The sequence below is a fragment of the Synchiropus splendidus genome, chromosome 9 (assembly GCF_027744825.2).
Source record: "Synchiropus splendidus isolate RoL2022-P1 chromosome 9, RoL_Sspl_1.0, whole genome shotgun sequence".
NCBI lineage: Eukaryota > Metazoa > Chordata > Actinopteri > Syngnathiformes > Callionymidae > Synchiropus > Synchiropus splendidus.
Genome location: NC_071342.1, coordinates 25,647,539 through 25,659,486, shown reverse-complemented (window position 1 = coordinate 25,659,486; position 11,948 = coordinate 25,647,539). Strand labels below are relative to the sequence as shown.

General features: G+C 52.6%; 1 protein-coding gene across 3 annotated transcripts; it reads right to left on the bottom strand.

Annotated features, from left to right (window-relative positions):
- Positions 1 to 14: 14 nt before the first annotated feature.
- si:dkeyp-121d4.3 (uncharacterized) lies at positions 15 to 11,785 on the bottom strand. Of its 3 annotated transcripts, none has more exons than XM_053875702.1 (22): positions 11,047 to 11,785; positions 10,930 to 10,980; positions 10,260 to 10,417; positions 10,148 to 10,190; positions 9,904 to 10,029; positions 9,740 to 9,844; positions 9,443 to 9,661; positions 9,205 to 9,351; positions 8,917 to 9,129; positions 8,740 to 8,850; positions 7,840 to 7,947; positions 7,605 to 7,751; positions 7,411 to 7,545; positions 7,188 to 7,334; positions 6,576 to 6,821; positions 6,404 to 6,508; positions 5,713 to 5,850; positions 5,561 to 5,653; positions 5,276 to 5,313; positions 3,326 to 5,201; positions 3,021 to 3,087; positions 15 to 1,030 (listed from the first exon to the last, which is right to left on the bottom strand). In XM_053875702.1, the coding sequence occupies exons 1-22, from the start codon at positions 11,590 to 11,592 to the stop codon at positions 426 to 428; spliced, it is 5,424 nt and encodes a 1,807-aa protein (XP_053731677.1). In that variant the 5' UTR covers positions 11,593 to 11,785; the 3' UTR covers positions 15 to 425. The 3 variants fall into 3 exon arrangements, with proteins under 3 accessions (XP_053731677.1, XP_053731678.1, XP_053731679.1); XM_053875704.1 differs by having other exon boundaries at positions 437 to 669; XM_053875703.1 differs by lacking the exon at positions 6,404 to 6,508.
- Positions 11,786 to 11,948: the final 163 nt, after the last annotated feature.

Below are 11,948 nucleotides of genomic sequence, written 5' to 3'. Positions count from 1 at the left end.
ACCTCAGCAGGTGAACCCGTCTTGCTTGGCTCCAGTCAGGAAGTGCACCTCGTGTCCCCAATGCTTATTGACACATTCCAGCATTTAACAACTGAACGCAACACCACAGTGTCACATACTGTTCAGTCTCGGGGCTGAAGGCTACCATCTCATTGTTTAACCCCCTGTACGTCCCAAAAATGGTGATTTGGGTCACAATATTGGAACGCTAATTCAATCGTCTCAGACAGACATCTCAGATTTGAGTTTGCATTAGTGGTCACAGCATAGTGGATGATCCGTTTTGAACCGAGAAATAGAAAAGAGGCGGCGCTGTGGGACTGCAAACTTTATTTGAGGCATGACCAACTGCACAAGTCCAGAAACCACTGCAAGGTTTCTGCTTCTGCATCACCACTTTAAAAACGTTTACCAAACATGCAGACTCAGCCAGAGAGGCTCTTTTCCCACTTCTCCAAGAAATCCTTCAGGTTCTGATTGAAGACACTGATGCCTTTTTGTGACAGCAGAATCCCATTGACCTGGTACAGACCCGTGTTGGCGCCACAGCGGATGTTGTCGTGAGCCAGCGAGGACCCGCTCAAATCACTAAAGATGTTGTGGATCCTGCGGTTGACTGTGGTCCGGACCAGATCCACCTCATGGCTGTCCGATGAGTGGGCCCAGGTTCTGCGGGGTAAAATGTTAGACCAGACCAGCAAACAGTCTGGGAACACACTTCTGATGGACATCAATTCCTTCCTAACAGATGTCAGCAGCTTGGTGGGACTCTCTGCGCTCAGGTCGTTCCCCCCCAGGTGCAGAATGAGGACCTGTGGTCGGGGCCAGGTGAGCAACAGCTGGTGAAGCTCGGGCAGCAGCTTAGGCCAGGTCATGCCAGCCCACCCTTTCCACCACACGGCCACCCTCCTGGGGTCCAGTCCCAGCTGGGCACCCGTGTCCTGGGACTGGGCCTGGGACTCGGCCCAACACACCAGCGAGTGACCACAGATCCAAACATTTCGGGGCTTCTTGTTGCCAAATGGTCGACCTACAAACAACCAGATGTCAGCGATCAGTGAAGCGTAGTCAAGGATCGGCAGGATCTGTGGCGGCTCAGGGTTCATCTTCACCTACATGACAAATTCCCTTTCCTTTATTAATGGTCCAGTACCTTTAAAAGAATGAAATATGAGCTGACAAAACATTTCTAACAGTAGCGCATGTAGTATTCTGGGGAGGGTTGTAGGTCACCCGTTATGGTCCCTGCCTTAGTATGGTTTCAAGCAAAACAGGAGCTGAAATGTCACTAAAATGAAAAAGTTTAAAAAGCAAGAAAGGTACAACACCAACCTGATGAGTCCACTTTGACTGAATTCACTCAAAAGAACCTTACAGCAGGAGTCAACATTGTGTGAACTAGAAACAGACTTGGCTTGAAGTGGAAACGAAGCGAACTGACTTTGAGTCGCGATTTTAGCGCAGGCCACCGACGTTACAGCAGCAGAAAGAGTTGCACAGGATTTCAAACGTCACGAGCACAACCGTCTGAGCCAGGTACAACCTCTAGCGGACGTATTGATAGCATTTTTGGAAAGAAAGGACGAGCTAGCATGCAAGCATGCGTCACACTGGTGCTGTTACCATTACGGCGCCGCAGCAGTCCTGTTGTGTCACGCTCGACTGGGCAGTTCTGCTGCGCATGTTGATAGCAAGTACCACGGAAATCAAGCAAGTCAACCAAGTCCTGCACTTCACCGGGTAACGTGAATGAAATGACACAAGAAGAACTTACCATGAAAAGGTTCAAACCAGCGTTATCACGGAAAGTGCCGGAAAGATGCGCGCATTGATTTCAGAAACACCAGTCATCAGTTCCCTTTTTTTCCTTCCAATTATCACTCAAGAGTCTCAGCCACCTCCGCCGGGGCACGTGCCAGTGATCCCGAAGTCAAGTCACAAGTAACAGCGAATCCACACAAAACGGACTTCAGACTTGTCCGCGATGGCGAGTTTGCAAACTGGCGTGATTTAGCAGGTATCTAGCCAAACTGCTGGATCTAGACTGCGCGGAATGATCCAGAACGTAGACCGTCGGCAAACGGGCTCAAACGCTACGAGCCACGAGCAAACACGGAGGAACTAGACTTCATGGCTGACTTCATTGAACTACAGGGTCTAGCTGTGTCACACGAGAGAAACTAGAGCCGAATGTGAGCAAGTTGTGGCTTTAGCATGACTTCATTAAAGGTCCCATACCATGCTCCTACCAGCGGCTTTCAATTTGTCGGTCCAGCTTCATGTTCATGTATTATGTCTTCGTAAAACGCTGTGACTCGTGAATGTTCAGTTTCCAAGAGGATGCCCACCAGTTGGGAAGAACAACGATCACCTCATTCACTCCTCCATAAAGGCAGCAGCTGCCAACTTTCCTCACAGAGCTTGCACAGTCCGCTGCTCCGCTACTGACTGAGGAGCACATTACAGTGTAGCACAAGTAAAAGGCAGTGAATAAATCTGTAACGTTGCCCCATCACTGGATGCGTGTGACAGAACTGCAAAGCCATTCGAGTGTTTGGGCAACTGACTTTTAGAGTGCTGGGAGGTGAATTTAAAATCTGATTCCAAAAAACACTTTTAATTCATATTGTCATGACTTGTAAATAGCAAGCCAAGCACCGTCAGAAAAAGGGCAGTTGCATGATATGGGGCCTTTAAAACCTCTGAAACGCATGCAAACGAAGTCCTCAACTGGTTGTTCTGGAAGCTGCAGAATCATCAAGGAAAAAAAGACTTTACATTGTGAAGATGGTTCTTCTCTTGATTGAAGGATGAACGGCTGAGTAACGAGACCAGGTGGGCGGCGACACTACTAAGGCCATCGAGAGTCAGGAGGACGGAAAGCACTTTCTTCCCACTTAACTGAGTCGAGGCTGCAAAACGCCTCGGTGCGCAACAACGGCATGGGTCTCGACAAATGTTGGCCGCAGGAAACGTAGTCACGATACATCGTCGACAAGTGCAGATGAAGGAGTGAATACCTGCAGAGACGCCACAGCCAACGTCTTCATCACAGAGTTTCTTATCTGCCTGGGTGTAAACGTTCATCTGCGAGAGAGAGACAATTCACTGCCATGAGATTAGCCAACAGGTCCCGCGATCACACACTGGCGCACCAGCCCTGAAATTGTACTTACAATGTGGACAAAAGCACTATTATAATCGAAAGGGAACTGTGGTAGGTCTGAGCTCAGAATAAAATGATACTGTGAACCCAGATGTACATCAAAAACAGTGGACCTCTTTAGCGTAGCACCAGCAGCTTTGAGCTGAAAGGGGGCCTTACCCTGGGCTGCTTGGTCTTGAGCTCTTCCTCCGTCTCGGAGCTGGAGTGATTCGACGCTTGTGGAGATGGAGCAGGTAAAGAGAACTGGACAGACTTGGACATTCTAGCGGGCTGCTGAGATGCCAGAGACGCCTTGATCACATGAAGGCACTGGGCCACTGTGGAGGACATGGTTGCTTGTGCCTCTTTGGACAGAAGAGGGAGAGCTGCAGGAGGGCGATCTTCCTCATTAGAAGACAGCAACAACTGAGGACGCTCAAACGATGCCCGGGGTGGGGGTCCGGGTGGAGGCCCAGGAGGAGTTCTGGCAACAGGCTGTTCAGGGCGCCGAGGAGGAGGACCAGGGGGTGGTCCTGGGGGTACCCTGGAGGCCGGAGGGATTTCTGCAGCCGCAAAAGACGCTGGACCTTTCAGCAGAGGCCAGCCGGCTGGAATAGGCGGGTGACTGTAGTTGGCTGGAGGAGGTTCAGGTGGAGGCATAGGAGTACCACTTGTCTTGTTAACTTTTTTGGGCACGTCGATCTTTTCATCATGTTTGGAGAGCTGCACCTGGACCTCCCTCTCTCGGGAAGAGGATGTGGGACTTGGCTCCTTTTCCCCAGAGCTCAGCTTCAGTCCAATGGTGCGCAGCAGATTCTGTATCTTGTGGTATGGTTCCGCTTTGCTTTCTTCATTATCCATGTTTGGAGCGTCCTCTGGAGTTGGTCGTTTCTGAGTCACTTCAGCCAGTGATGTATTGCTTGACTGATCTGGAGTAAGTCCAACAATCCGGGAAAAGCCCCGCCCATCTTCCACCGCACGCTCGTGCGGCAGCAATCCATCCTCCGCAGTCGGCTCATGCTTGCTGTCAGCAGCTTTCCTTCCAAGCATGACAAGGAAATGGTCTAGTGGTGGGTTTGCAATGGCAGTTGAACTGCGTTGGGGTGAGGGACTTCGAGGAGACCGTGTCCTCGGGGATGGAGGTTTGAAAGAACGGGGTGCGAGAATTGAGGAAGCTGCATTCTCAAGCACCGACTGAGAAGACAGCACAGGCCCGTCCAGGGACCGGTCCGGAGCCACATGACCATGAGGATCCACATACGCCGAGTCGTGGTACCGACTGTCATACGGTTCATCATAAACATCGTAGCGGTCATTGTATCTGTGGCTGGAGGGAGGGTTGTGGTCGTAGGCTCCCTCGGTGGATAGACGGCTGTCCCGGTAAGGATCGGCATACGGGTCAGAGTAAGGACGGTAGTACGGCTCCTCGAAAGGATACGGAGAGCGGTAGTGGTACTCTGGGTGGTCTACCGGTCTCCTCTTCAGGATAGGCCTCACTTGTTTGTACTCAGTAAGTGGGACGGCGACACGGCCGTGGTCATAGTCAATGCACGTTTTATGTCCAGGGTCTGGTCCGCTGAAATCAACCAGAGACTTCTTGTAAGCAATCATCTCATTCAGTTCCTCCAGTTCTCGCTTCTTTCGAACCAACTCATCGTCCACCACAGCAGTTCTGCAGGGAGGGGATTTCAGCTCCCTCCTTCTCTTCTGGCTGCTGTCATGCTCTTTACTGGAGGTGCTTCTCTTCTTCCTGCCCCGGTCCCTGCTCCTGCTCCGACTTCTGCTGCGGTTCTTGGAGCGGCTCCTGCTTCCACTGCGATGCCTGCTGCGGCTCCTTGAGCGGCTCCTGGTCCTCCTGGTAGAGTGCTCTGGACTACGACTCCTCCTTCTACGGTCACTTCTCTTTTTTAAGACACGGCCGAACTGGTCTTTGGGAGGACTTCTGCTTTTGCTGCGAGCGTGGCGCCGCGGGATGCTAGCTTCTCTGGTTTTTGAGTTCTGTGAACGAAGATTCTTCACCACTGCCTTCATCTTTGCTGCTTCCACATTCACTTTGCTGGAGGTAATAAAAAGCTGTTGCAGTTCAGTGACGACAGGACCTCCTTCAACAGCACACAGAAATCTACTTACTCTGATTCATCTGTTGCTTTCATCAGTTTGATGGTCATCTGGTCGCCAGAGTTATAACAGTGGAATGTGAAAAGAAAGTTTAATCAAGCGCATGACAACAGAAGTGAATGTAATGAAGGAGGAGACTAATGTGTGTGACCGGCTCAGCAGAAATCATAGGAGAGGGAAGACGTTGGCGCAACGTGAACTTGTGTGAGAGACCGCGTAAAGGGGCAAGAACTGAAGTCGGTGGCGTGTAAACCAGTCAATGTGTCGACACAAACTGAGAGCAGACACAAATGTTACCTTTTCCTTTGTGGATTTTCGAAAGGAATGTAAGAAGCTTTCCACGTATCGTTTGATCCGCACGGCCTGGACAGCACCCTGTAGCGTCTGGTGCTTGGAGACAAAGCCCTCGGCTTCAGCGACACGCAGAGTATTGGAGATGAGCGGCTTACCGGCGCGATGGTGAACATCACTCGCTCGTTGAGCTGCAGTTTCTTCTTCTCCATCACCTCCGACATGAAGAAGAAAAGCTGAGGATTCTCGGAGCACTTGATGAGACCAGACAGTTCTGAGAACTCAATCACAATGCCCTAGAAACAAACGCACCATTTAGGAAAATACTCAGACGAGTAACAGCAATCCTGCTCGGTCATACTGAAACAGCACAGTACTGGTCATCAAAGTCACGCTGAGGCTAAATCGCAGGCTGAGATGGGACTAAAACTCGGGACAAACCCAACAATGGCTCCATCTCATGTACAGTGGTGTCGTAGTGTTCTCTCTGATTTGGGTCTCCTGTAGAGAACAGCAGGCTCCATCCTGGGACCATAACTCCAATGGAAGAGGAAAATCACTTTGCTATGGAGGTATAGAAGTGGCACGGGCCTCATGGCCCCGTTCTCATCCTAGTCCAGGAGACATGAGCCTGCCAGTCACCCGGTGGCACACCAGTGCATGTAATTGAGCTTCTTTGCTCACAGGTGTTCTCACTGTTGCCGCCCGTGGTTCCGTGTCAGAAAACTGTCTGGCTTACAGAAGCTGCACACTGACTGCTTTACATCTGTGCAGAGAGTCTTCTCCCCATGAAAATGGCCTGAAATATTTCCCCCAAGGTGTCACACAAGCAAACACTCCTGCACTTACATGATGCCGTTCTTCCGTGGACTCCTGAAAAGACTCTGGAAGTATTTCAACAAAAGTTGCTCTTTCAACTTTAGTATCTCTGTGACTGGCGATGTGGAATTTCACCTGAGGGAAGAGGAGCTCTGAATGTCAGAGCGACTGCACAAGCGTGATGGCGCGATTGACCCCTCACCTTGTCTCCCACCATCATGGTAGCAGAGCTCATTAGGTCGTTGTGTCCAAACGGCAGCTGCTTCTGTTCGCCACGTATGGTTGTGACCAGAAGCCCCGCCTCCTGGCCAAGCTCCTCCGCATCATTCTCGTCCTTCACCTCCAGCTGCTCGGTTTTCACCTTCACATCCGTCTTCTCATCTTCCTCATCCGTGTCATCTGTTTTCAAGGCTTTGTCACTCTTATTTCCCTCTTCCTTCTCTTTCGGCTGCACGTGAAAAAACAACAACAATCCAGCCAGAATCAGTGATGTGTCATGACTGACAGCTGCTGCTAGCAAGTTAGCGTCACATGGCTCTGCACGTTGACGGCTGTGTGTCAACGACTTGGCGGGTTTGTTTCGCATGCCACCACAGATGCCATTTAGTCGTTTCATCTGTAGCATAGACTCAAAAGTCACGCATCATTGAAGTCAGTACAGCTGAACACATTTGTCTGATGAACACCAACATATTGAGTCTCCCATTTAGTCATGGGTCAAATGACCAAACACACCATCATGTGTGGCAGCAGGAAAACGAGTCTCCACGAGCCCTCTGGTGGTGGGAGTTGGAGTCGGCCTTCGACTACGTACCAGTGGCAGCAGCTGGGCCTCGGCTTCCTTCTTGATATTCTTGACGGCGGTTTTGGTGAGGACCCTCAGCACGGTGCCTTCAAACCAGTCCTTGCTCACGTCGTCCTTTGAATCGGGACAATGAAACTTAAATCCGATGGGGGTCCACTGTGGGAATGAGGAGATCTGTCTTCCACGAGTCTGTGCCAGTGCATCTAGTCAGTATTCATGTCTGTCACAGTACCTTGTTGAGTGCAGCGTTTAATGCTGCTGTCACTTCCTCCTTCTTCTTCTTCTCCAAACTTCCCCGGTGATGGTCTTTTTTGGCGTCAGTCGTCCGTGTCCTTCTCAGCCGGATGGCTCTCTTGCGTGTGCTCACCTGCAAATGCCCATCCGTCAAATATCAACAGTCCACGGTCAGCAAAGGTGAGGCCTTACCTCGGCCACGGTGAACTCCACCTCCTTTTGGACATCGCTGGCGGTGAACTCTGTGTCGCTGAAGTGCTCACAAACATCAAATGGGAGTTCTCCGTGTTCCTGCGAGCTGATGAGGCCTTCCGTTGGTCCCAGACTGGCGATGACGCCCTGGACAGCAGAATGGACAGGGCGTCGGACAGGGACAGACGGAAAGCAGGAGACTAAGTGGAATGTGGGGGAATGTGTGTGGTCTGACCAGCAGGCGAGTCTCCTGCGTGTTGTTGAAGGTGAAGGGGATCTTTGCTCGGATGTTCGTGGCCCGTTCCTCTCCAGTGGCGACATCCACCAAAAGGTTGATCAAAACCTGGTCGTTCATCACACACAACAGCATAACATTCGAGAGCCCAACATGGTGGAAAACGCGAGCAAGGAGATGTCCCGTTTCATTTCAAAATCCTCTTTCGACATGGACATCAACGACACCTCCGAGCCAGAGGGCAGGCAGAATCGAACTCTGGCATGTCAGCTGAAATATGGCAACAAATAGGCAGCGAAGCACAATGTGGTGCTCATGTGAAAATATGGAGGGAGTTGCAGTGGTCCGTTCACCTGAGTTCAACACATGCCAACACTTTAGCAAAGTCAGCTCATCTCATCATTGCTTCCACAAAAGCACACTTCTGAAACAGAAGCATCTGTTCTGATGAAATACATCGTCCTGCGCACACCTCTTCTTCTTTCATGTCTGTTATCCTTTTGCTGGCTATTGTAAGAATAACGCCCTCTGCGCGCACGGGAAAATGGAACGCAGCGAGAGAGAAAGAAGGAAACAGAGAGGAGGTTTTCACTTTGACAGAAGTGCTGGCAATAAAAAGACTAAGGAGAGTTTTTTTATGGATCATAAGAAGTAAACCTCTCTGCAATCGGCGGCAGGCCACCTCTTCAAATGTCGGCCCGACTGGGGGCGAGGCTTGAGCCATTATGAGGTTTCCTTAGCCGCTCGTTTCAGCGCTCCCACCTGGCTCCAGTGTGTTCCATCACATCTGTAAAAAGGCCTTTCACCTGACGCCACCATCGTGACTCCACCCTGCCTACTTGTGTGGATCGACATGTTGACCACCACACAGAACATTCAGTAATGAGAAGGAAGAGAAACCTGGTCATTCCTCAGCAGCGTCACGCCCGAGTCGTGCTGATCGAATGCCACGGTGGCTTTGCTGCTGCCAATGTTGGCCTGGATCTTTCCTAGGACACCCGGCTGCTCCTCCTGCAGGAAGAACATCCAGTGAGGAATGAAATTGGCCTGCCGCCACTTGCAGGCTGCCTTGCTCACCGTGGCCTTCTCCACCGGCTGGACGACCACGCCCTCGTAGAGCTCAGGGTCCAGCTTCAGGTTGGAGGCCGCATCCACGCCAGCCTTCTCCTTGGTCTCCTTCGACGTGCTTTCACCCGTGACCTTTCCAAGAGTTGTGGTGGCAGTGCAGAGCGTGAGCAGCAGTGGCTCCTTCACACGTTGAATCCGAACTGCCCTCGGCTTGGTTTGCAGCTGGAAAAGTTGCAAAAGGAAACCTCCAACAAGACAGAAACGCGCAACTGAGGACAAAAACAGCACTTCACTGACCACGACCACTGAGAATTCCACCTCCTCCTTCAAATCCTCTTCTGTGAAATCAACATCGCTCAAGTTCTCACAGGTACTGAAGGGAAGTTCGGGGTGCAGATCCGACTGAATGACACCCTCGTCGTCCTTCAGACTTGTGATGACGCCCTGTCCACGGAGCCACGAGCGAGATCCCCATCACACACACACACACACAGCACAGACATCTGCAGAAGGCTTCCCAAGCATCCAGCCTCACCTTAAGGCGCGGCTCTTTGGTGAAGGTGAAGGTGGATGGGATCTGTGGGCGAATATTTGTTGCTCTCTTCTTGTCACTGACCACGTCAGTCAGCAGGTTAATCAGAACCCGGTCGTTTTCCAGCAGCGTCACCGCGCTGTCCTTCCTGAGGAACGGCAGGTTGGTCCTCAGGGGACCGATGTCCACGATGACTTGACCAGGGTATTGGCGTTCTCCAGACTGCACACATGCGCACACACACTTCCAGGCACCGGAGACACACACAAGGACGGTTCAGAGGTCGTGGGAGACCATCACCTGTGGCTCTGCGATGGACTGACTGACCACCCCCTCGTATATCTCCAGGTCCACCTTCTCAGTTCCTCCAGGTGCCACATTCACGTCGGTGGCAATGTTGGAGCCCTTCACACGCACATGCATCAAAACCGGATCAAGCCAGGCATCATGACACACATGCTCACCTTCTCTTTGCAGGCAGTGAAATGAACACTGACCCCAGGCTTCATGGCTCTGCCGTCGCCATAGAAGGCCTTTAAGTCAAACGTGAACTTCTCCTGGTCCTCCCTCTCGATGTGGCCAAGGTTTGGCTGAGGAAACAGAAACAGCCCCCATTCACCCGAGCTCTGCCCTCAATGTCCCCCCATCGGCGTAACCCTCAACAAGCGGTTGGTGGAGCTGCTTGGATTACTGAGCAGAGTATCTTACCCCAATGAGGGAGATGACACCAAGGTAGCGACCCGGGGGCGGCCTGAAACACAAAGCCCCACCAGAGGTCAGCACTGCCACTCGACAGAAGGCAACCACCAAACGGACTCACTTGGAGCTGACTCGTGGCTTTCCCAGCAGTCCCAAGCCTGCGCAGGCCTTGCCAGGTTCTGCTTTAGTAGGGCCGGGTTCCGGCTTCTCAGCAGCCTCGTCCTTCAACACCTCTGGGGCAGCAGCATCAGTGGGCGGAGCCAAGATCAACGCTTTTATCTGAAGACACAAATAGAGCAAAAAGTCATGAGACTTGTGGCACGACAGCAATTCAGGAGCTGAAGCTGATGGAGTGGCGCCACACCGTTGGATTTGTGGGGCGACTCGCCAAGATGCGTCTGCAGTAAAGTGCACAGCACTTTCAACCACGATCAAAGCTCATCTGTCTCTCACATGTTTGTTTTTCACATGACTTTACAAGTGCGGCACAGTGGGACCGTGGTTCGCTCTGCTGCCTCTCCACAAGAAGGTTCAGGGTTTCTGGGTGGAGTTTGCATGTTCTCCCGCTGGGTTTTCTCTGGCTACTCCAGCCTCCTCCCACAGTCCAGAGCCATGCTCACTAGGCGGGCTAACTGACCATGGACGGATGTACGTGACTTCACCAGACCAATGTGAAGCCACACTCTGTATCCCACTGACATGTGGAGGCAGCACTTGTGACGAGTGCCACGTCAGTGACCCATAGGGAAAATGGCTCCCGGGCGGACTCTTCATACTGTGTTGAAACTCACCCACTCCGGCTGATCAGGAACCGGGTTCTGCATCACCTCCCCTGGGAGCGGCTGGGGACACAGAACATGCTCCGTCATGTGCTTCTTCAAGGTTCGGGTTGAACGAGCAGTACTTACCACAGGGGGGGGGAATGACGGGAAACCGTAGGGGGGCATGGGCCCAAATGAGGCGTGGTCCGGAGGAGCCATCCCAATGTGAGGTGGAGGAAGGGGGTCTGGGCCCCATGGTCCACGTGCTGGTTCCCAACCAGGAGGTGCCCAGGCCCTGGGGTGGCCGCGCTCATGTCTCCAGTAGTCATGGTAAGAGCGCCAGTCTTCTGGCGGTGGGCCCCAGTCTGGAGGGGGCCACCTGTCATCAGGAGGGGGGGCCCAACCTGGCGGCGGGGGGCCTCCAAGGCCCCAATCAGCTGATGGAGGCCTCCTTGGTCCCCACTCTCCGGGCTGACCCCAGCCTTCAGGTGGCGGCGGGCCCCAACGATCAGGTGGTGGGGGTCCCCATTCTCCAGGCGGCGGGGGTCCCCACCCTTCTGGTGGCGGGGGTCTCCACCCTTCTGGTGGCGGGGGTCTCCATCCTCCCTCAAACCGGGGAGCCCAACTCCGTGGGCCCATTTCGAAAGGGGGCACATCTTCGCCCGGCGGTCTAATCGGGCGTCCGCTATTCATGATCACTCAGGAAAACCACTTGACGAGGAGCCGAGCTAACTGCCTGTTTACCGACTAACTTTAGCAGAGGAAGGAGTAAACACACTTGACAAACCCCTTCATGTTGGTGGAGTGCTCGGGAAACCCTCTGAATTACGGCGCCAGGAAAAACACTCGGCAGCAACTTCCGAGCCTGACATGCAGCTTCCTCTTCTTCGCGTGGTCCTGCAATGACGTCACACGTAACTGCCTAACCTTGACTCCCCCCCTTGCGGCGTGGCGGTGGTACTGCATCTGCGCTTCAGCGTGTGCATGGGCGACATACAACTACTACTACTTCAGATGTTCCGGCGTCATGCCACAAGTTCACCCTTCAA